The sequence below is a fragment of the Sus scrofa genome, chromosome 8 (assembly GCF_000003025.6).
Source record: "Sus scrofa isolate TJ Tabasco breed Duroc chromosome 8, Sscrofa11.1, whole genome shotgun sequence".
NCBI lineage: Eukaryota > Metazoa > Chordata > Mammalia > Artiodactyla > Suidae > Sus > Sus scrofa.
This window is the reverse complement of record NC_010450.4, coordinates 47,759,087-47,784,560: the sequence shown is the minus strand read 5'-3', so window position 1 is coordinate 47,784,560 and position 25,474 is coordinate 47,759,087. Positions and strand designations below refer to the sequence as shown.

The window sequence follows — 25,474 nt, the reverse complement described above, 5'->3', positions numbered from 1 at the left end:
CTGGATAGTCTTGTTTTTGCTCTATTTCATTGTCTCTGTGTTTGTGTTACAAGCTATGCAAAGAGGCACTGGGTCACTTAGTGTGAGGAGTAAAGTGCATGAAAGCATAGGTCAGAATTAAGATTCGACTTCCTCTCTGTTATTACAAAAAGCTACTGAGTAATCCAGGAAAAAAAAAAAAAAAAGTTGTGTATTTTTCTTAGACTTAATATGAGCCAGAGCTGCGACCTATGCCTCCACTGCAGCAATGCTGGATCCTAACCCACTGCTCAGTGCCCAGGATTGAACCAGTCCCTCCACAAAGACAAGTTGGATCACTAACCCACTGCACCACAGCAGGAACTAAACAACTAAAGTTATTTCTTTATTGAACTATTCAGATGAAAAAGAACCTTAGTCACTCCTCAGATATGACTTGTGATGTTGAGAGTTTTGGGCAGCCTTCAGGAGGCCAGCTCACCTCCTGAAGATGACCTGGTGTCAGCTATGATTCCCAAGCTTCTGCTGGCCTGGTACTCAGACCAGCAAAAATTCCCCATCTCCAAGGATGCTGCCCTAGGTAACCTTGGAAACGACTGGACTTCTCTAAGACTAAAGGCCAGAGGAGCTATATATAAGCACTGCACTTGGGTTTAAGATCTGTTTCCCACAGGAGTGCAGGTTAACAATTCTGATGCTGAGATATGTGTGCTGGACTGAATGGATGCAATTAACTAAATGGATGGCAGGTAGGGGAGCCAGGCTTCTCCCTGTGGGAGGGTGGTTTATAGATAAGCAGGCAGAGGAGGGCAGGATGATCCACATGGTCATGGCTAACAGGTAATGGAGACATCCGTACCAACTCACATTTAACTCAACACGGTGTGGGCAGTACTTATAGAAACGTGCGCACACAGTCAGCACAAACTCTTACTTTTTGCTTATTGGCTGAGAGGGCCTACAAGAAAGGACATTCCAGCTGTAACAAGCCTATCGAGTGTCCAGACCTTGGCATCTAAATCTGTTCTCAATGAAAGGCCAGGGCTCCATGGAGATACTTGGGGCGGGGGGGCAGGTATATGAAAGAAACATGGGAGCTGAATGTGAGCAACCAGATAGAGCAGTGATGGGTAACCCAAATTGTAATGAAGTATCTCTGAGTCCACAGTGATATAAATGGCTAATGGAATGGATGGATGAGGGAACAAAGAAAACCTCCCATATGGAATTCCAGATAGCTGGTGTGGGGCTCTGCCCTCAGCAGGTGGAGCACGGCTCTCCATCCTTAGGGGTTGTTCCATGCACAGAAGCCTCCTTCCTAAGCTACGGTGACCAGGAGAAACCAGACACTGGTTTCTCAGGCAGGTGGTCAAGGCCAACATCAAAGGTCATGAATTATGTTAACAGCACACACCCTTGATCAGAGGCAATGGAAATGTCACTTTACTGATGTAATCTTTCTTCCAACCCATAACTCCTGTCTAATCATGTGAAAAACACTAAACAAATTCTAATAGTTGACATTCTACACAATACCTGACCACTACATCTCAAAACGTCAAGGTCATCAAAACAAAGTCAGAGAAATTGCCAGAGCTGAGCAGAGCCTAAAGGACATGGGGACTAAATGTCATATGGTCCTGGAAAAGGAAAACAATACTGGGTTAAAAACTAAGGAAATTAAAATAGACTATGGAGTTTAGCTAATAATAATGTATCAATGCTAATTCTAGCAAATGCAGCACACTAATGACAGGGAGACTGGGGGCAGGGTACATGGGAACTCGGTTCTATCACCTCAATTTTCTTGCGAATCTAAAACTGTTCTATATGGGAATTCCTGTTACGGCATAGTGGAAACGAATCTGACTAGTATCCATGAGGATGTGGGTTCAATCCCTGGCCTTGCTCAATGGGTTAAGGATTCAGTGTTGCTCTGAGCTGTGGTATAGGTTGCAGATGTGGCTTGGATCCCACACACTGCTATGTCCTCACAGATGTAGGCTGGTGGCTATAGCTCCAATTCGACCCCTAGCCTGGGAACTCCCACATGCCATGAAAAAACAAACAAACAAAAAAAAAAAACCTGTTCTATAAAAATAAAGTCTTAGAGTTCCCTGATGGCTCAGTGGGTTAAGGACTGTCATGTCACTACTGTGGCTTGGGTCGCTGCTGTGGCATAGATTTGATCCCTGGCCCACAGGTGCAGCTAAAAATTTTTTTAAAAATCTCTTTAAAAATAATCCCCCCCCCCCGCAACTCTTCAGACAGGAAGTTAAAAATTAAAGAAAAAAAGCAATGTCTTTCATTGCTCTACATCTTCTACTGCTAATTCGGTCCAAATACTTGGAATCCCTGTTTGGCTTTAGAACGAGAAGCCTGGTGCCCACGCAGTTTGGTGACAGGAGGAGAGGAGGGCCAGAGGGCAGCTACAGTGGGACATCAGGGGGTTACCTTCCCCAGGTCAATGCTCCCTATGCAGACTTGGCCATTGTCGGGCAGCTTGCAGTAGGAAGGACGAGCATACCAGTCAGGAAAACAAGAGGGGCAACGTGCAGCCCCATGTCTGCCCTTCCCCCAGCTGGGCATCTCCAGGGAGAGACTGCTGCTCAGGAGCCACCAACGAAGCCATAGTTCACGTTCATGTCAAGTTCACATCTGCCCTCTCTGCATGAGGAAGCTTTCAGATCTGGCTGTTACCTTCCAGTTCAATTCAAACCACGCCCCTCAACTTTCCTGCTTCTCAAAGGGCACAGGAACTCCTTTCAAGAGAAACCTAGAATCAGAATAGTCCCAAACCAATGGGATTCTGACGTGCACACATGAATGCTTGATATCAATCATATGATAAACCGAGAAGTTACCCAGGAGCACCCAAACATCCAGCTAACAGTTCTGTTGGTACCAATGTCCTCAATGTCTAACCTTGTCTGGAACAAGAAGGGCATAAGCAGGTAACTAAAAGGCTACTGTGGGACCCCATGAACCCAGCAAACGCTGGTTGCCTTTCCCTCTTTGACAGGGAGGTGAAGAGCATCCATCACACAAAGTAAAACATACTAAATTCTATGAGCCACTAAGGCAGTGGTTTTGACTGAGAGTGATCCACATGGTGCTACCTGGGCAATCAACCAGGACAGAGCCAGGCCAGCCCCCGTAGCCAGCACCTGGGCTCTGGGCACAGCACCCATTCAGCTTCAAGCACCTGATGAGTGGGTATAACTCAATGACGTGAGCCACCCTGTTGGGGGGAGGGGGGAGAGTGACAAGGGCCACAGGGGATGGGGAGATTAACACAAGCACCATCAAATGCAAACACAAGGAAGACAGCTCTCGTAATGTCACCTCCCCAAATTTTATGTTTGGAAAAATGCTGCTCTAAGTGAAATTGACACAAGTCTAATTAATGGGACTTACACTTCTAACCAAGGGTTCACCGCCCAACTTGACAGAAGCTGGGATTAGGAAGACCAAAATGAATCAACCCACTTAATTTAATCTAAGGAGAATGCTGTGGGAGTTCCCTGGTGGCTCAGCAGGTTACGGATCCAGCGTTGTTGCTATTGTGGTGTGGCTTTGATCTCTGGCCTGGAAATTTCCACATGCTGCAGGCAGGGCCAAAGAAAAAAAAAAAAAAAAAAAAAAAAAGAAGAATTCGAAAATATACAATGCTGTGTACTTTCCATTATGTGGCATATATAAACCAAATGGGGACTCAGTAAAAAAGTCCACCTCATTTAATTACTCGGGAGCAAGCTGTGCCCAAGGAATGAATGGCTCTGACACCACAGGGAAGGAAGCAGAAAGGGGTGAAGGCACGGAACATGGCCCCAGACTCAGCTCAGCCCAGCCCCCAGGCAGATACAGGAGACACGAAGGTGCTCTGAGCCTGCAGTGGGCAAGCCTATACATCTCTGAACCCTCAAATTCCACATCATTTGCTCACCACCCTTCTCTCACAGCATGGAATCTACCTCAGATTCAAGGGAGAGACACGAGTCCAAATCCATAGCCAAATCGTATACAAAAGCAGAAACCAAGCGGTCTTAAAGAAGCATCATGAAGTTTGGAGTTCCCACCGTGGTAGAGTGGGTTAAGAACTGACTGCTGCGCTCATGTGGCTGCAGAGGCACATGTTCAATCTCTGGCCTGGGAACTTCCATATGCCATGGGTGTGGCCATTAAAAAAAAAAAAAAAAAGGAAAGTTTAAGGTTTGATGTAAAGAAAAGATCCTGGAGATAAAAGTTAAAGCAGCATGGCTCCAGGATGGAAGAAAGAGGGACAAGACAGCGGGCAGGACCTCCCGTTCCCCTCCTGTGTCTCATTAGTCACCGAGTCCTGCCAACTCTGTCTCCCACAGATGCTGTCCTTCCCCTATCTGATGCTCGGTGCTCAGCAGACCAGGTCCCAGGACAAGGGGCAGAAGGAGGCTCCCTGCTCAAAGTACAGTGGTCCCGCAGGGGTCTGAGTGTTAGGAAACATCAGTCCCTGGGCATGGTCACCCCAGAAGGTCTGCACCTCAGTTCACTCCACCAGTTACACCAACAGGAGGAAATGCAAGTACCTGATCGGGCGATGCCGCTGTCCCTGTCTTCATTCTGTCCCCTGCTGGGCATGTCCACTGGAGTGCTGTGCGCTGAGGGAAAGGCAAAGGAAACTTGTCACTGGGCTCTCCAGGGGGCGCTGCTCGAAATGGACTGCGGTCGCTTTACAACAGTGAGTGATGACTGAACATGTTTACACGGGGAGGAAGGAGAAAGCAAAATTCAATACAGAAAAAGAAGAAAACAGGGTCTAGTGACCATCTGCTGGTCACTGTCCTGCTGCAGCAGGGAAACCTTCCTGAGTGCTGCACTTCTCGCCAAGAAATTGAATAATAAATACACAGGCCCTGAACACAATGGGCAAACCTCCTCTGGCACTTTCAGCCATTTTCCTCATCATTAGTATTTAAATAGCATTTAAAAGTATTAGCAAGTATTTTCGATATACGGAAATACTTCAAATATTGAGCACTGCCAAAATGCTTTATAATCAGTTCTGATAGTAACTCTAGGCATCCCAGAGAAGAGAAAGACTCGAAAACCATTTCATACATTTAAAAAATGCCTCTCTGTTTATAATCCCTTCTCTTGGTAGATAGAAAACACCAATATTCATTTTCAAATATTTCTTCCTCCACCTCTTCCCCATATACACCCAAACATGGTATTATTGTAGAGCCACTTAGAAAATCCTCTGAAGGGTTACAGACCTCTAGGAACATGTCAGATCAGTCTGACTGCGTACTTACTGAGCTGGATGGTAGCTGACATGTCACAGTGAGTTACCGTGAGTTACAGGGTACAGGGAGCCCGATGCCCTGCTTGATTATTATACTTGCCAGCCCTTAGGCGAAGCATGTTTATTTTCACAATTTTAAGGAGCATATATATCAACATGTTATCCTCACTCTGGGGTCAGTTAACTGGGGTGCCTAGTGGATTTCAGGCTATGAAGGAAAACAGAATGAAGAACACTGGTTGCCATAAACCCAATCTTTCACGTTAGTAATGAGGCTTCCCATACGTGTTGCTCATGCAGGACCACAGCAGACATCCGACAGCCTTGGCAAACAAGGCCAGGCCAATCTCAGAATGTACCTACCCGGAGTGACCGAGACAATTACACCTGGAAAGAAGCTGGAAAGTGCATCTGAACTACTCAAATGCTAGGGAAAGGGAGAGAAGGAGAGAGAGAAAGAGAGGTCGTCCATGCTCTGGTTAGAGTGACTTTTGAAGACACTGCAGGTGAGGGTGCGGGTGAATAAAAGGGTCAAAGGTGCCACAGCAAAGGGAAACAGTTCACAGCAGCAGGAGGGGCTGAGGAACATCAGAAAACATTATCCTCTTAGGAACACGAAGGGCTCACTTCAGATCCAAATCACCTTCCACCTGGGTGTTAGCAGAGACATTCACAACAGAGGTTCGCGAGAGAAATTTCCACAACACCTGGAACTTGGCAGCATTGGAAACTAGTGTCTTAAGAGCCCCTCGGATTCCTAGAGAGGCACCAAACAGGACTGGCTTCTAAGAACCTGCCTGGGACTGACTAGCGGGCGTGGGTCACAGGCACTCAGCGTCCCCCACAAACCTGCGAAGAAGGAGGCACTGCGGCTGAGCGGGAGTGGTCCTCCTTCGGCCGCCCCCCGTGACAGCTTGCTGCCACATCCCTGCAGCACACCTGGGGCAGAGACACACACGGGTGGGCAAACAAGGTACACACACAAAAATAAACACAGATTAAAGATAATGCCGAAAACAACACGACACCACCAACTCAAGTAAAGCACAGCGCACGCCCGCCACAGTGATGCTCGGCGAGAAGGAAGCCGTCCATGCGGTGGATTTTACCTAAGTTACTTCCAGTCCGACAGGGACCCAGGTTGTTGTGATTTGTGTTCAGTTTCCCCAAGTTAGGATCTTGGTTGATGTATTCAAAGCTGTCCTGCAGGCTAAATCCAGAGGGAGGAAGGGAGAGAGGAGAAAAACATCAAGAGACGGAGAAGGTTGCTTGCTAACGGATACAGACACCCTGACAGTTGGTCAGACTTCTCTTTATAAATAAAGTCTCACATCTACCAAAGGAAAGGAAACTTTATGGGAATCTGCTGGAGGAAAGGACAAGTAAGGCTTTGGGGAGTACTTCAACCTATAAAACTAAATAACATGTTCCAAACAATTTTATATTATGTAAGGGTGGGGGGAACACTGAACTCTACACATCTTGCTTTGGAAAATGACACCCAGGATATTTACATAAACCTTCAAAGTCAAATTCAGTTTAACCCTGAGTTAACATCTAAAACTTTTTTCAAGAGGAACATGTGACAGAAACTATGATTCCTATAGGAGCTTGACTTCACAACTTCTAAAAAACTACAATCACAAATACACATATGAGAGAAGCACATTTTAATAATTTATTGTATTTACTAACAAACAAAAATTTTGAGAATAACATAGCATCCTGAGGCCAACATAATTTTTACTTATATCTGACCTTAATATTTTATTGGGGGGGTTGTATAAATGTTCAGGGAATATCAATGGTCTGAAAAAGAATATCTCACAAAAGATAAACATCAATTCCTATACTGGCGTCAGTCATGACCATCCAGTGTTAAATGTTCAAATAAGTAAATTCATGATTCCATTGAAGAGTCACCAGATTTACTCAGTGGTGCCCAAATCTTCAGAGAAACATGCTTTCAAATTCCCAGGACTGTAAAATTAGCATCCTTCATGTGACCCCTAAGAATAGCCCTTTAACTGACAACAAACATTTCTTTCAAACTTACCTACGTATAACAAATGTTTTGCTGTTTCATTAAAAAAAAAAAAAGGAATGTATGACATATTTCTGCTTGAAAAATTCAAAATATATGAAAAAATGTGCTAGAATAAGAGTTAAGTTAGGCATTTAAGTATTTTCAGATTACAAAGAAGTGTAAAACAAAGGGGGGTGGAAATTCAGGAGGAAGAATCAAAATATCACCTGGCCCTAGCCCCTACCAGCCACAGAGGCTACTGGACGGTAGAGAGATGGCAAACACAGAACGCCCCTCCTGCCACTCAGGAGCCCCTTGGCCTGAGAACCCCACTCTGTGCGTCACTCCTTCAGAAATAAACAGACCAACAGACTAACAAATGAGAATTTTTTTTTTTTTTTTTTTTTTTTTTTAATGGCCACACTCTCGGCACATTGTTCCTGGGCCAATCCAAGCCACAGCTGTGGCAACTCTAGATCCTTTAACCTACTGCTCTGGGCCAGGGATGGAACCCACACCTCTTCAGTGACCTGAGCTGCTGCAGTCAGATTCTTAACCACTGTGCCACAGCGGGAACTCCCAGATGAGGTTTTTGTTTTTGTTTCTCAGGGCCATACCCGAGGCATATGGATATTCCCGGGCTAGGGGTCAAATTGAAGCTGCAGCCGCCAGTCTACACTATAGCCACAGCAATGTGGGATCTGAGCCACATCTGCAACTGACACCACAGCTCACGGCAACACCAGATCCCTGACCCACTGAGCGAGGCCAGGGATCAAACACGCATCCTCATGGATACTAGTTGGATTCATTTCTGCTGCACGACAATGGGAACTCCTAAGGTTTTTTTTTTTTTTTTTTTTTAAGGTAAAATAATATCATAAGCTCATAATCACATAAGCTCATTACTGTGGCCTCTCCTTTTTCCCTTCCCCTTTTCATTTTCTAGGGAATGAAAACTTGGTGAACGTACCCAAAATATATGCAGAGACAGTCATTTGTCTCTAGGGCTACCTGATAAGGTCCAAGGCCTTTTCACACTCCCTATGTGTGGGACAATAGCCACTTTGAAAACCCTTTTGTTGATGTAGACTCATTCTGCATCTCTTCTCAAAAAAACCTCCTGGCCCCCAAATAATGACCCCATCCAGAAACAGCCACTTAGGAAAAGGGGGGTTGGAGGGTGAGGGCAGATACAAAAGCCCAGACTTACTTATTTGTACTCCCGCAGAAGCTGCCCATTCTGGCTGAGAAGACTTTACTAATCATCAGTTGTGGAGGAGAGCTGGAGACAAACAGAAGGGCAGAGAGGGAGAGACAAGAGTTTGATGAGAGGGTGGGCACCCCAGTCTGTGTCGCATGGCTGCAGAAGCTGCCCCAACTCACCGGATATAGTGTATCTTCAGGGTGGAGCCCTTGTAGCTCATGGCGACAGAGCCGAACATCATCTCACCCAGCATGTTGACGTCGGAGGCTGGCCGTGTGTACTGGTGGCCGGGAAAGAAGCCAACATCGCATCACCAACAATGTGACAGAAAATGACGTGCATACCAGCTGGTATTTGATAGCTATTTCTCAAAGCAGCAACTGATCATTCTACAATCTTAACCTATATGTTGCCTGCCTACTTTCCCCCAGATTATTACCGGTATGTGTGATTTCTTCCTTATACACAATATCCTCAGACAGGACCCAGGCATTTTGTCAGAGTTTATTTTTAATCTTATCACAAGAAAACAAGTATTTTCATCATCTCCATTTGCAAACCCTAAATAGGAAAGATTAAGTGGTGAAAGGCCCAGTACTAAGAACACATCCTGAGAAGAAAGATGGCTCAGGATTATTCAGCCAAAGAACCAACAGTCAGAGAATCATTCAAGTTGATTTGGAATGGATTAGCAATGAGATCCTGCTGTGTAGCACTGGGAACTATGTCTAGTCACTTATGATGGAGCACAATAATGTGAGAAAAAAGAATGTATACATGTATGTGTAACTGGGTCACCTTGCTGTACGGTAGAAAACTGACAGAACACTGTAAACCAGCTATAATGGGAAAAAAAATCATTATATAAATAAATAAATAAGAATCATTCACATTGAATGAAAACTCCAATTGGTGCAGGCAGGGTTTTGAGGGGTACAAAAGATAACAGAAGGTCTGTTTTACTAAAGCATTACTAAAATATTTTAAAGTTTTACTAAAATATTTTAAAAATATTTGATCCTCCAGCTTCTGACATCTTTCAAGTCCCTTTTGTCATCAAAGAGGGTGTAGGGTGCTGCCGCTCTGCCCCCAGTCCCCCACTATTCTAATGTCAAGTCCAGTGGGTGCCTCCCAGTTTGCTTTGTTAAACTCTCTTACAGTCTCTGATGCATATGACTGCTCTTCTTCTAAAATCTCTACTTTCCTGAATCATCCCTTGAACTGGGTTGTTCCCAGACAGCCCATGTTCCCAACCACTACTGTGGTCCTAGTTATTCCTGGTGTGGGGACCCCCGCCTTTTATCTGGAAGCCCATGCTCTCCTGCAGCTCTGGAGGCCCCCACCCAAACACATTCACTCCTAGGTCATGACACTTATATGGTCATACAGGAGAGATATGTTTAGGGAGAGGATTCACGGCCCTACCAATAAGGCTGGTGACATGTGGATGAAGAGGGTAGAAGTGAGTGTGGACCAGCCTAGGGTGCTGTGGCCTCCATGGCTGGACCAGACAAAACTACCCTCTCCTGTGACTCAGCCCACCAGAGAGATTCTTTGCTGTTTTGCCTTTTAGCCCAGCAAGAGCATGGCAATCGCCCTTAACTTTTTTGTTTGTTTGTTTTTTTAGGGCTGTGCCCATGGCATATGTAAGTTCCCAGGCTAGGGGTCAAATTGGAGCTACAGCTGTTGGCCTACGCCACAGCCACAGTAACTCGAGATCTGAGCTGTGTCTGTGACCTACCCCATAGTTCATGGCAATGCCGGATCCTCAGCCCACTGAGCGAGGCCAGGGATCAAACCCAGGTCCTCATGGATAATAGTCGGGTTTGTTACTGCTGAGCCACCATGGGAACTCCACTCTTAACACTTTTCTTTTTTTCTTTTCTTTTTTTTTTTTTTTTTGACTGCCCCAAGGCAAATGAAGTTCCTGAGCCAGGGATCAGATCCAAGCCACAGCCTATAGCTGCAGCAATGCCAGATCCCCTAATCCACTGTGTCAGGCTGGGGATTGAACCTGCATCCCAGTGCTAAAGACACCACTGATCCCATTGTACCATAGCAGAAACTCCAATATTGTAACTGAGCTTTTTTTTTTTTTTTTTTTTTGGCCACCTTGCAAGTTCCTGGGCCAGGAATCAGATCCAAGTTGCAACTCCTTTAATCCACTGTCTGGTCCTGGGGACTGAACCTACATCCTGGAGCTACAGAGATGCTGCTGATCCCATTGCATCACAGCAGGAACTACCTCTTCTTTTTTTAACTCCAAATCCATATGCACACATATTTACACACAAATGCACAGACACATACACACGCACACACCTCTTCATACACATTTGCCAAGGAAGAAAGAGAAACATGAATCTATCAGCCTTATTTAATAGGCTCTTTTGTGGTTACAGCTCATACCAATCTCTTCTCACTATGTACAGACAGAAACTAACAGGGCTTCACATTCTTTATTAATTATTTCCACCCACCACCTCCATTTCATAACCTGCTTTTTCTTGGGGTACAAGGTCCACAAACCAACTCTGAAATTAACAAAGTTCCACAGACCTGTGGCAGCTGATACTGGTAGTTTTCCTGGCTTTGCTATTCTAGGAATATGGTAGACAAAATTCCACATGACTCCAAAAAAACCCACCAAAAGCCAAACAAAACAAAACAAAATAAAAAAAACACCTCCATCAAGTAGTAGCCCTCTGCTATTTAATATTTATGGGGCATCTTCCCTTATACCTAGTTAGCCAATATTTCTCAGTAACCCTTATGCTTTACTGAGTTACACACACACACACACACACACACACATACACACACACAATAAATGCTACCAGCCCTCTATCCTCCACGCTCAAGTTCAGCCTTGGCTTCCAGTTTGCTCCTCTAAAGGTTCTCTCCCTTCTACTGGCAAATACTACCTTCTTACATGTGAATACACATCCCCAAGACTTCTTAGAGCTCTTAGAACAAAACTGGAAAATGCCTTAATTCAGCTGGTTCTGACAACAAAGGAAGAAAACCCTGCCTTGCAGTACCTGTTCCTCATTAGGTCCTTGTCACCCTGAATCACCCCCGACCACCGCAGTTTCTATTGCAAGATGAAAGCCTTGAACACAGCACTGACAAGAGACACAGGGTGCATTTCAGAACAATTAGTACCCACCCCCCACCCATGGCCAAGCCCTCAGACTTCATCCCATGTGTAGGAATCACAGCGAACATCAGCCCCGCGGGGCATTGGGCTTGGAAGGGATGGTGGTTTTACCTGGTACTTGGGGAGCTGCTCCTTGGTGTGCTGGAAGGAGCTCCCAGGAGCACCGTGGGAAGAGAGGCTGCCACCGCCGCTGTGGCAGCACTTGGCCGAAGCTTTCCCAGCAACGTCCTCTGTTTTCTGTGGGAAGAGGGAGAAGCGGTTGAGCCAGGACCACGCAGAGTGGTCCCCAGCACTCGCTTCACTGGGAGTCCTCCCCTAAACCATTCTGTGCTGTCCGGCCCAAGCTGCGCAGAAAACCTGAGTTTCGTTTTTTCCTTTTTAATGAGAACAGAAACATGGTACCCGAGAGTCTCTCGTATCTAATTCATTCATTCATTCATTCTCTTGCGTTTTAGGGCCGCACCAGCGAGCGGCATATGGAGGTTCCTAGGCTAGGGGTTGAGTCAGAGCTATAGCTGCCGGCCTACGCTACAGCCACAGCAACCGGGGATCCAAGCTGCCTCTACGACTTACACCACAGCTCACAGCAATGCCGGATCCTTAACCCACTGAATGGGGCCAGGGATGGAACCCATGTCCTCATGGATACTAGTTGGATTTGTTTCCGCTGAACCACAAGGGGAACTCCAAGAGTCTCTCTTATTTAGAAGAGCTGAGTGTTAAAGAAGGGTGGCAGAGAGCAGGTGGGAGGCCATGTGTGAAGACTATTCTTGTTAAATAGTTCAACTATTATTCAGGTTTCAACTCATATTTTAAAATCATCACTGAGATCTGACCTGTTTGGGTCACTAGACGATTTTTAGCACTAGGGAGTCGTAAGCTACAAAATTGATGAGGATGAACACACTGCTCCAAATTTAAGTATCTAGCAAGCTAATGGAATTGAGAAGACAGAACTCTTAATCTGGAAAGACTGAGCAAGTGGGGTTTTTTTGTTTGTTTTGGTTGTCTTTTTAGAGCCACATCTGCAGCATACGAAAGTCCCCAGGCTAGGGGTCAAATCGGAGCTGCCGGTTTAGCCTATACCTCAGCCATGGCAGCACCAGATCTGAGCCACATCTGTGACCTACACCACGGCTTGTGGCAATGCTGGATCCCTAATCCACTGAGCAAGGCCAGGGATCAAACCTGCATCAACATGGACACTGTTGGGTTCTTAACCCACTGAGCCACAATGGGAACTCCTGGGCATGTGCTTTAATGACATACCTCCCATAACTCCTTTAATGAAAGTCACGAGGTCCAGTTTATAAAAGATGAGGATGGGACTCTGGAACAGGGCCTCCTGGGACCACACAGCATGTGCTACAAGGTGGCCTTCAAAGGGCAGGGGTTGTAGGACAATCTACTACATTCCCCACATGGAGTTCACGCTAATTTTTATGACAATGACATAAAGGATGGAGTTCCTATTGTGGCTCAGTGGGTTATGAACCCAACATAGTGTCAATAAGGATGCAGGTTCAAAAACTGGCCTTGCTCAGTGGGTTAAGACTCCTGTGCTGCCGTAAGCTGCACCATAGGTCACAGATGCGTCTTGGATCTTGTGTTGCTGTGGCTGTGGTATAGGCCTCAGCTGCAGCTCTGACTGACCCCTAGACTGGGAACTTTTATACGCCACAGGTGCAGCTGTAAAAGGAAAGAAAAAGAAATAAAGAGGTACTTTTTTAAGGTTTCCCTTCCTCCTACACCAAGATATAGTCCTTACCAAAGTATCCTGTGCCCTCTGTGATAACGCTGTTTCCATCCTGAGCCTTATTTGCTTTTCTGTGTGCAGCTTTTGCTGGGAAAAACATGAATGCAACTGCAGCTGACCTAATCTCCAATGTGACAGTCACATTGGTGGTCGAATGCAAATGCCTGCAGTCATGTGCCTGCTGGGAACTCAGGCTTGTGGAGGGGGCGGGGGGTAGGGGTGGTATTGAGGATGGGCAAAGGGACAGGGGAGCCATGCACCCACAACCTCCAGCAGCAGGGATGGTGGTCCAGGGACTGAGGTCACACCAAGCACACACACACCCCAGCACCCCCTTCAGATCTGCCTGCTACTTAACACCACCTAAGCCAGGAACAGGAGTGACATACAGTCCCCACCTGCCCAGGCCATCTGGCTGGGGACAGCTTGCTGAGCATTCTATGGCGATAGCAACTGGTACAGTGAGCAGAGCCCAGGATGGACTTGTTTTGTGGCCTTGCAAACCTCCCTGGGTCTAACTGCCTTTGTGGTTACATGAGTGCATCCCAGGAAGCTATTGTTTCAGACTCCAGGGTCATGGCTAATCTGAAGGGCTGAAGATTCTGGTTCCCTTTGCAAACTGGTGAGAACTCTTTCCCCTTCACCTCTTTCCAACATTAGGAGCCCTAGTGATGGAGGGTTGGTGTTCAACTAAACCATCTGTGCAAGGCCTTCAGGGAAACAAGACATGATTTGGGAAACCAAGGGGAAAATGTGTCCTGTCCACCAAAGGGTCAATTGCTAGCTCACCTAAACTCTGATACAAATCTACCATTAAAGCCTTCAGGGGAATCACCTGAGAGATTGCTCATCTATTCCCCACCCCCACCCCCCACCTACCTAACAAGCCCAACAACTACTGTAATGATTAGCTACCTGGCCTTCCACTTTAAATAAGCACTATGCAATCTGCCCAGCCAAACTGCCTTTAACCAAACGCTTTCTTCCTGCAGAAACAACCTTATCAAGAGCAGGAAGAGATCTCGGTCCAGATGACACAGTGACATAGAGTATTCACTTATCTACACGTTCTGTTCTCTAAACTGCCAGGATTTGGTCAATACAGGTAGCAGGTTATTGAACATGAAAGGAATGGACACAAGTGAATGTATTTAGTTTGTATACATCTAAATGACTGTTGAAAATGTGGTAAGTCAGAAGCACACTAGACTGACATCCCAAAGACACACAGGGAGGACCAGATCCTGCTCCCACCTGGACACATCACTCCACCTTTCCCATTCTGGCTCCAAGGGATCAAGAGCTGCTCTGCTCTTCCTTTACCCATCCCCAGGTCTCCCCATAACCCACACTACCACCACCAACACCTCTATCACCACCACCATCAGCAGCACCCAACTCCATCACCACCACCAGCAACTCCTCCATCACCACTATCAACACTACCACCAACATCATCAACTCCTCCATCACCACAACCATTACCACCAACACCTCCACCATCACCATCACCTCCCTCATTATCCACCACCTATCTGCCATCACCACCACCATCACCACTCCCTCCACTAAAAAAAGGAGATCTACAAAACTTCCTTGGTCAGACAGGCTTGAGACACAGTCCCTTTTGCAGACAACAGTGCACATTAGCACCCTGAGGCCCTGTGGGGAGGAAATCTCTTAACCCAGTGCTGTGTAACCTCTTAGTATCTATGAGAAACACAAGACAGAACGATCTACTACCTTACTTCTGGGCTAACACTTCATGAATTTCAGAGTTCTCAGTTTTCCCTTACATGGCACATTTCTGGCATCAAAATCCTATTGGATTGCAACTTACCAGCAAATTCACTTCTAGTAATATCTATAGTACGCTGTTTAGCATCTGCATGATTACTTACAGTCTCACCTGTGTATATTAATAAGAACACAAATGAGATGGGGTAAGGGCTTCTGTTTGTGTTTCTTCTGAACCACTAATGGCACTGTATGGTACAGCCCAAACAGAAGATGATGACACCTGCTCAGAGAGGTGGTTAAAAGCACAAACAGAAAACACACTACCTCACACTGGTCAGAATGGCCATCATTATTAAGTCTAAAATAACAAATGCTGGAGAGAGTGTAGAGAAAAGGGAACCATCCTACACTGCTGGTGAGAATGTAAACTGGTACAACCACTGTGGGAAGCGGTACGGAGGTACCTCAGAAAACTAAATATAGAACTACCATATGACCCAGCAATCCCACTCTTGGGCATATATCTGGACAAAACTTTCATTCAAAAAGATACATGCACCCCAATGTTCACAGCAGCACTATTCACAATCACCAAGACATAGAAACAACCAAAATGCCCAGTGACAGATGAATGGATTAAGAAGATGTGCTGCATATTCACAATGGAACACTACTCAGCCATAAAAAAGAACAAAATAAAGCCATTTGCAGCAACATGGATGGAATTAGAGATTCTTATACTAAGTGAAGTAGGTCAGAAAGAGAAAGACAAATACCATACGATATCACTTATATCTGGATTCTAATATATGGCACAAATGAACCTATCTGCAGTAAAGAAACAGTCATGGACATGGAAAAGAGACTTGTGGTTGCCAAGAGGGAGGAAGAGGGAGTGGAATGGACTGGTAGATTGGGGTTAGTAGATGCAAACTATTGCATTTGGAGTGGATAGGCAATGAGATCCTGCTGTATAGCACGGGGAACAATATCCAATCACTTGTGATGGAAAATGATGGAAGATAATATAAGAAAAAGAATATACATATGTATTTATATATATATAAAACCAAGTCACTTTGCTGTAGAGCAGAAATTGACAGAATTTTGTAAATCAACTAAAATAGAGAATTTTTAAAAGAAAAAAAATGCAAAAGATGAAAGCAATCCATGTTTCATACCTGAGTTGCCACCTCCTCAATCTCGTGCACAGCTTTAGAATCAAACAAGACTTGTCTGCCTCTCCTTTCACAGTCCTGGTAAACTATCAGGCGAATCTCATTCAGGTCCAACTCCGAGCACGACCAACTGTGGATTAACAGGAGAGAAAGAAGTCATGTTACCTGCAACGTTCGGGATGGTCATGGGGAGTCTCCCAGTCAGGGTGCCCCTGTGCCCAAGGGCCACCAACGGGCAGAAGGCAATCCCTTCAGACCTCGGACGGAAAGCCCTGTCTGTGGATGCCAATGGGCCACATAAATACTGCCACAAAGGCTGGGAAGGCTGCTGAAGTGAAAGATCACAGGAGTTCCCGTTGTGGCTCAGTGGTAATAAACCCGACAGTATCCATGAGGTCACGAGTTTGATCCCTGGTCTCACTAAGTGGGTTAAGGATCCGGTGTTACTATGAGCTGTGGTATAGGTTGCAGATACGGCTTGGATCCCACGTTGCTATGGCTGTGGTGTAGGCCAGTGGCTACAGCTCCAATTTGACCCCTAGCCTGGGAACTTCCATATGTTGCAGCTATGGCCCTAAAAAGACAACAAACAAACAAACAAACAAAAGTCATTGGAGAGAACGTTTCTCCTGCCAATGCCTGTCTGGGCGAAGATGGCAGGCAGGAGCACAAAGGGCATGTGGACAGAGTTGAACTGGACACCTGGGTTCTAAGGGTTGCACACCTGAGGTCTGGGGGGTCTTCATGCCTCGCCCCATTGGGCCAGGAATTTATAGCAAGTCATGAGAGCCCTCTCTCTCCTTCTCCCAGCTGCTCAGGCCAAATTTACAGGAATTACATATTCCAAAACTTGGTATTTTCTTCTACTATAGCAGGCTCTGATACAGAAGTTTGGAAAGCCAGGTGTGTCGCTGGAGAGCATCTGAACTGCCAACAGTCAGCAATGAAGGAAGTGCAGCTTATTCCTAAGCAAGGAGGAAACCACTGGGACAAGACTGCTCTGAACGCATGTTTGCTCTTTTTTTTTTTGGTCTTTTTAGGGCCACACGCATGGCATGTGGAAGTTCCCAGGCTAGGGGTCTAATCAGAGCTGTAGCTGCAGCCTATGCCACAGCTATAGCAACACTGGATCCTTAACACGCTGAGCAGGACCAAGGATTGAACCCGTATCCTCATGGAGACTAGTCAGGTTTGTTACCACTGAGTCACAACAGGAACTCCAAGAATACACGTTTGCTCTTGAGCAGTAAGTGAAACCAGAACACAAGAACCAACAAAGGGCAGTCATCTAACAAGGCTCCGCCCTGGTCATCTTCAGTCATCAGTCTGTTAACCCGCTCAACATGGATCTGGATGCCTACTATGTTCCAGTCACCAAGCTCGATGCTAGAGGTTTAGCAGTTAGTTAACTGAGCAGACCTGGTCCCTGCCCTCAGGGAGCATGCGGTTTCGTGGGGAACACTGGGCTGCTCACCATATATAAACGTGTAAATACAGACTGTCAAAGTGCAAAAAGGAAAAGACTCTTCTATTTTCAGATTTAAGGGTTGGGGGAAGGGCAGGGAAGTCCCTAAGGACTTAAGGACATGACACTTAACCACGACTTGAAGAAGGAAGAGACAAAGAGAGGACAAGTGTGTGGATGAAGAACACATTCAGAAGAGGGAGGGACAGGACAAGGTTTAAGACTGGTGCACTGGAGGAGCTCCGTGTGGCTCAGTGGGTTAAGGGTCTGGAATTATCACTGCTGTGGTGCAGGTTTGATCCCAGGCTGGGGAACTTCTGCATGCTGAGGGAGTGGCAAAAAGAAAAAAAAAAAGAGAGAGAGAGAGAGAAAGAGAAATAAGATTGGTGCATTGGAGAAAGAAAGAAAAGGCTGAGGGAGAAAGTGAGCAGGAGAGACAAGCAGGGCAAGGACCACTTCTGAGAGGCCAAGGTGAACAGGTTGATAAACTCAGTCTATCAGGTGTCAGTATACACCTTCCAAAGGACAAGCTGCTGCTCTAAGGAAAACACGGCGGGGGGGGGGGGGGGGGTAGATTAAGACCAGAAGCAGGAAAGCCAAACAGAACTTATTCTAAGAGTTCAGGCCCTTCAAACAAAGGCGAGAATGACAGCCTGACAGCCACAGAGGCAGAGGAAAGGGGCAGATGGGCTCAAGGGGCAGAACTGAGATGGTTCAGTATGGGCGGTGGCCAAGGCGGTGCCAGATGCTGGGAGCACGAGGAGAGGATGGGTGCTGGGGGGTAGTTTGAGGACAAACAGACAGAAACCAAGAGACAGTGTAAAAGAGTGAGGTCAGACATGTGGATGCAGATCCCAGTTCTCTGCGGTCCCATCTCTCCGTCAGCACAATGGGAACATGAACAACAACCTCACGAAGCTGCCCCAGGAATTAAGCAACATGTGCAGAGTGCTTCACACGGAGGCTGCTGTGGGTAAGTGCTCCAAAGTGGTAACAAATCACTAAAGGACCGTTAGCATGATTTTTTTTTTCTCTTTTTAGGGCCGCACCTGTAGTATATGGAAGTTCCCAGGCTAGGGGTTGAATCAGAGCTACAGCTGCCATCCTACACCACAGCCATAGCAATGTGGGATCTGAGTAGCACCAGATCCTTATCCTACTAAGCAAGTCCAGGAATAGAACCCACATTCTCATGGATACTATGTCGGGTCCTTAACCCACTGAGCCACAAAGGGAACTCCAATATAATGTTTTTTTAAAACTTGCTTTGGAGTTCCCATCGTGGCGCAGCGGAAACAAATCCGACTAGGAAACATGAGGTCGCAGGTTCGATCCCTGGCCTTGCTCAGTGGGTTGAAGATCTGGCGTTGCCGTGAGCTGTGGTGTAGGTTGCAGACGCGGCTCGGATCTGGTGTGGCTATGGCTGTGGCTGTGGCCAGCAGCTGTAGCTCCAATTCGACCCCTAGCCTGGGAACCTCCATATGCCACCGCTGGTGCAGCCCAAAAAAGACAAAAAAAAAAAAAAAAAAAAAAAATTGCTTTGATGTCTGGTCCCCAAGCATGCCTTGTGCATCGCTGGTTCTTCCCTTTGGGGGCTGTTGTAGTTAATACTAAGCATGGGCTTTTTCTTTTTTTTGTCTTTTTGCCATTTCTTGGGCTGCTCCCACGGCATATGGAGGTTCCCAGGCTGGGGGTCCAATAGGAGCTGTAGCCACCGGCCTACGCCAGAGCCACAGCAACGCAGGATCCAAGCCGCATCTGCGACCTACACCACAGCTCACGGCAATGCCAGATCGTTAACACACTGAGCAAGGGCAGGGATCGAACCCTCAACCTCATGGTTCCTAGTCGGATTCGTTAACCACTGCGCCACGACGGGAACTCCAGCATGGGCTTGTAGAGGGGCAGATTTGTTTTCTTCAATCCTAGCACCAGAAAACACTGAGTTCTGACTGTAGTCCTTGGCAGCCTGTGCTCCAAGCTGCCTACCCAGCACACCTCCTGCTAGTTTTGATACAACTGGGGAGCGTGTGGGAAACCACAGGTCTCCTGCTCACAGGCCAGGCCCAGCCGGTCAGATGTAGCCACCTGACCCCACCTGGCTGATGGCTGTGAGTAGTCACCCTGGGGTGCTGGGGCCTGGTTCTGCCATCGTGAGCTGAGGACGGTCACGAAAGGAGCAGAGGGGGGCGGTCAGCCAGCTGTCCCCAAGGAGCATGACTCTCAGAGCCACTTTCTGTCACTTCCAACCAAGTCGTCCTGATGTTTGTGCCTGAACCACTACACTATAAAATTACAGGTCATGAAAAACACCCTCTGTAATTACTGAAACACAGTACACAGGCCGAAGTTGTCAAAGGTGAAAGATCAACAAAGATGTAATTGCTCTGTGCTTTCTTGTTCAAATGATTTTGCCCCAATAATTACATTTTGCCAAGACAGCATTATCATTTACGAAGGGTAACAATAACTCAGATACATATCAAACTGAGGATGCTGTGTCTGGAAGAGCTAAAATTTAATAATGATCACAATACCTTATCACATGTTTCATGTTATTTTTCAATCAAAAAAGATGAAAAGAAATGGGCTTGGGGTAGAACGTGATGGAAGATAAGTACGAGAAAAGACTATATATGTATGACTAAGTCACTATGTTGTAAGCAGAAACTGACACAACACTGAATCAATTATAATAAAAATTGAATTTAAAATTAAAAAAAGAAAAGATATGGGAAAGGAAAAGCATGTATGTCATATTGTCCAACTTTTGGACCCAAATACCTTAAAAAAATATTTTCTAAAAAAGAAAAAAAGGCAAAAAAAAAAAAAAAAAAAAAAAAAAGGAGCTCCCATTGTGACGCAGTGGAAAGGAATCTGACTAGTATCCGTGAGGACACAGGTTCCATCCCTGGCCTCACTCAGTGGGTTAAGGATCCAGGGTTGCTGTGAGCTGTGGTGTAGGTTGCAGATTCGGCTTGGATCCCTCATTGCTGTGGCTGTGGTATAGGCTGGTAGCTGCAGCTCTGATTTGACCCCTAGCCTGGGAACTTCCATAAGCCACAGGAACAGTCCTAAAAAGCAAATAAAAAAGAAAACCCAAAATGAAAAAAGTATTTTCTAAAATATGAGGAAAGCTCTGTTCTCCCTCCTGCATAAAAACATTGTCACTAGTTTAACTCCTAATTGTGAGTCCAGCTGTCCCCATCACTGACTGTCCCCATCACCGACATTCTGACTGTCCCCATCATCTTTAGTAGAGGCAATTCTAGCCACGGAATCTGGGAAAGGACATGCAGGAAGTTCACTGAGGGCTTCAGAAGAGGGCAGGCCTGGGACCACACGCCAGCTCTCCTCTGTGGCCCTGTCTTAAGGAAGCCCAGCCTCTGTGAAGATTATAGGAAGTGGTGTGTGGAAATCTCAGCACACCACAGGCTCTTGCCTGCCGCCCTGACTCACATGTAACCATAGGCCACGCTATTCCCTTCACGACAGCATCCAGCCAACAGGTACCTGGAGCTGCCCAGAGCACCAGCCACAGGTCCCGTGTGTCACTGAGGGTGGCTCTTGGTGGGAGCCAAAGAGGTTGAAAAATAAGCCTTGGGCTTTTGCCTTAAAATGTCTGACTCGGAGTTCCCATCGTGGCTCAGTGGTTAACGAATCCAACTAGGAACCATGAGGTTGTGGGTTCGATCCCTGGCCTTGTTCAGTGGGTTAAGGATCCGGCATTGCCGTGAGCCGTGGTGTAGACTGCAGGCGCGGCTCGGATCCCAAGTTGCTGTGGCTCTGGTGTAGGCCGGCAGCTACAGCTCCGATTCGACCCCTAGCCTGAGAATCTCCATATGCCCCAGGAGCAGCCCAAGAAATGGCAAAAAAAAAAAAAATGTCTGGCTTATCTTTTAAAGACATTTATTCTGGTCAGAAACATCATGTTTCTCTGCTTTTGCTGAAAGCAAGGGAAGAACACTGTCCCTGGTCTCGGGGACATGGTATTATTTATCTATTTATGGTCACAGCCATATGGCCTGAGTCACAAGACAATAAGGCTGCATCTCTACCTTTTCCTACTGTAAAATTTAGACAAAAGGGCTTATATGAACCCTTTTCCATGATGCCAAGATTTGCCTGGTTGGACCTAAAACCAGGTCTTTTTTCTGGAATAACTCAAGAGCAGAAAGTGTGTGACCAAAGTCTAAAAGACTTACCTGAGGGGGTGATAAGCAATAGTACAAAGGATTTTTTTTTTTTTCTTTTTTAGGGCTGCACCTTGTGACATATGAAAGTCCCCAGGTTAGGGGTCAAATAGGAGCTACAGTTGAGGCCTACGCCACAGCCACAGCAATACCGGATCCAAGCCACATCTGTGACCTACACCACCACTTGCGGCAACACTGGATCCTTAACCCACTGAGCGAGGCCAGGGATCAAACCTGTGTCCTCAGGTAGACTATGTCAGCTTCTTAACCCCCTGAGCCACAGTGGGAACTCCAGTTCAAAGGATTTTAAGTAGAGAAAACAGAATTGTCTTTATGATAGATATAACCATTGCTGTGGTTAAACTGTGTTTCCCCAAAGATATGTTCAATTCCTAGTTTCTGGTACCTGTGAACATGACCTTGTTCAGAAACAGGGTCTGTGTAGGTATAATCACACCAGATTAATCACACCTAATCCAATGACTGGTGTCAACACAAGAGGAAGGAACCTGAACACAGACACAAAGGGAAGAAGGCTATGTGAGAACAGACACTGGATGGTGAACTATGAGCCCAGGAAAGCCAAGGAATGCTGGCGCTCTTATCTTAGAGAGTAGATTAAGAAACGTGAAGGTCCCGGTTTCCAGGGAACTTGAAGAGACAGCCATGTGGGCAGCCACACGAAAACAAGAGGATGCAGAGAGCAAGAAAGAAAACAGGACACATGCCTGGAAGCAGCAGTATCTGAACGAGGAAGGGAAGAGGGGAGGCCGGGATCAGGTGCGGAGGTGACTTCAGAGTCAGGGCAGACAGAGGGCAGGCATCAGACTCAGAGCACAGGGGCACGACGTCCAAGTCCTGGGTGTTGGGTACAGCCACTGCAGGAGAACCGCAAGGAAAACAAGGCTGGAAATTGGGGCCACCCATGGAGGACCTTGGCTGCTGACTGAAGGAACATGCGTTTGGTCCATGGGCAGAGGTATGAGTGCCATTCCCACCTTCTGAGAAAAGTGAACGACACAGTCAGCTGTGTTTTAGGAGAGGAATAAACCATTCTCACCTTCTGAGAAAAGTGAACGACACAGTCAGCTGTGTTTTAGGAGAGGACTAAACCATTCTCAGGGCAAAAGGAGAGGGCGCAATGACCCGCACCAGGGTCTCCAGGGGCCAAGCTCACAAGGCAGAGGGTAGCAGTTTTATGCTTTGCTGCAGCGATCTGCTCCGTCCTCTGAGACCCCCGTGTTGGTCTATGATACTGCCCTTGAACGTTTACAGGAATCAGGCTGCAGGTGCCCTCAAGTTCGCCCATGTGGAAGCATGGTCTATGAGAGACGAACAGTTCAGAAACGTTCTTCCTCAGACTCCATGCAAGGCAACAAAGATAGTCAAAGTTAAGTTCATGTGCAGAGTTTAAAGAGCTGTCTTGTGATCCAGGAATGTGAATGTTTAGAGTCAGGTATGATCAGGAACTTTAAATGGTCCAAGAAAAGGTAAAACGAAACAATACAAACCCAATAAAACCCACAAGAGTGATCACAACAAAGACTGGCACACACTGTCCACCTGGCAATCGGCTCCTGCATGCCTGCTGCCTGCGCGGCACCTCAGGCACAGGGTACAAACCACAACCCCGCCCCATGAGCTCACTGTGTCCATGGTGACATTTCCCTGCCACACATGAGACCTTGGGTATGCTCTTTTCTCTACTGATTCCCACCACTCCTCTTCTCTTCCTCCAAAAAAGTTTTCAGACACAGACAGAAGTCCATCTCAAGAGTTAAGGAGGCTCTAATGACTATTACCTGAAAATAAAGTAACGGCAGGATGGAGGAAAAGGGAAAATTATGCTTGAGACGGCGATCAGAGTTCACCCTGTCAGCACAAATGTACATTATTTCCTGCCCAGTAGCAAGCTATTTATTGCAAGAAAAAAATTATGTAAATAGATGGCAGTAATATATTTGGAACTTTTTGTTTCTTTTTTGCTAGGTTCATAGCTCAGCAAGATGGCAACAGGAAAAGGAATTTGCTAGTCAGTTGACTTTTCCTTCCTCTATTTTGCACATATACAGCATCCCAAATTGCCTGGTTTAGTTTCAGAAAGCTACATAAAAATTCACCTCTGAACTGCTATCCTGCTTTCAACAGTATAGTAAAAAAAAACTTAGAATCAAATTCTCATCATAAGCTTTAATATACAATGTGAACCGAAAGATTTAACTTTAAAATTCTTTCAGAGTTCCTGTCATGGCTCATCAGTAATGAACCCAACCAGTATCCATGAGGACTCGGGTTTGATCCGTGACCTTGCTCAGCGGGTTAAGGATCTGGTGTTACCATGAGCTGCGATGAAGGTCACAGATGCGCCTTGGATCTAGCATTGCTATGACTGTGGTGTAGGCCGGCAGCTGTAGCTCAGATTCAGCCTCTGTCCTGGGATCTTCCATATGTTGCACGTGCAGCCCTAAAAAAGCAAAAAATAATAATAATAGGGAGTTCCCGTCGTGGCGCAGTGATTAACGAATCTGACTAGGAACCATAGGCTGCAGGTTCGATCCCTGGCCTTGTTCAGTGGGTTAAGGATCTGGCGTTGCCATGAGCTGTGGTGTAGGTTGCAGATGTGGCTCGGATCCCACGTTGCTGTGGCTCTGGTGTAGGCCAGCAGCTATAGCTCCGATTCAACCCCTAGCCTGGGAACCTCCATATGCTGCAGGAGCGGCCCTAGAAAAGGCAAAAAGACAAATAATAATAATAATAATAATAATAATAAAATGACTCCAATTAGATGTATCCTACTGTTATTTTCCCAGAAATTTATATTGGATGTTGGCCACAACCCTTTGTCTTTAGTAGGTGACATGTACATCCTTTATTGCTCTTGTAAAAGAAACGTGTGGAATGAAAGAATCGTCCTGCCTGGCTGGGAAAGAGGACTGTAACCTGAGCCACGAAGACCACACCTGCATCCATTCCTTTCCCACGCTCACCACCTGGCTTGACCAGGTGCCTGGAAAGGTGGGAAGAGAAACCACCAAGGTCCCAGCTCACACCCTGGTAGGGAAGGCTGGTGTGCAAGGCAATCAGTAAACTAGACCATCTCAGGTGCTTCAGGAAATGTCTACATAGGGAAGGAAAGGTCAAGTCCACCTAGTTGGGTGAGGAGTGGGTCCCAGTCACAGATGACGTGATGCCTGGCACCTGGTTGTCCTCCAGGGCACACTCTCAGGTAACTGGGCAGGTGCTGACTCCAGCTCGGCTCTCCCCAGATGCATGCCTTACCTGCCTCCCAAGGCTGCTGGGAAAGCCAAGGGGAAACTGCAAAGCAGGACTCCAAGCTGAGTTCAGATACACAATCCTTTAGCCAAGACCCTTGGGGCCAGATGTTTTAGAATTTGAATTTCTTTTGATTTTAGAAAGATGCTTATATAACAGCTCTTCCAGCATCTGAGGTATAGTCAAACCCCAAATAAAACAAATGAATAT

General features: G+C 46.4%; 1 protein-coding gene across 7 annotated transcripts in view; it reads right to left on the bottom strand.

Moving 5' to 3' along the window:
• FNIP2 (folliculin interacting protein 2) overlaps positions 1–25,474 on the bottom strand; it is a 135,665-nt gene that overhangs the window by 53,981 nt on the left and 56,210 nt on the right. For 4 of the 7 annotated variants that reach the window (XR_002346652.1, XM_021101299.1, XM_021101301.1 and 1 more), the window contains exons 2-8: positions 16,334–16,460; positions 11,768–11,893; positions 8,676–8,776; positions 8,503–8,574; positions 6,373–6,473; positions 6,113–6,202; positions 4,545–4,616 (exon numbers count right to left, since the gene is read on the bottom strand). Coding sequence is in view for 6 of the 7 variants with exons in the window: in XM_021101299.1 (XP_020956958.1) it covers positions 4,545–4,616; positions 6,113–6,202; positions 6,373–6,473; positions 8,503–8,574; positions 8,676–8,776; positions 11,768–11,893; positions 16,334–16,460 (689 nt within the window). In the remaining variant the exon portion in view is untranslated. The remainder of the gene's footprint in view (positions 1–4,544; positions 4,617–6,112; positions 6,203–6,372; positions 6,474–8,502; positions 8,575–8,675; positions 8,777–11,767; positions 11,894–16,333; positions 16,461–25,474) is intronic. The other 3 variants (XM_021101300.1, XM_021101302.1, XM_021101304.1) reach the window with 1 other exon arrangement.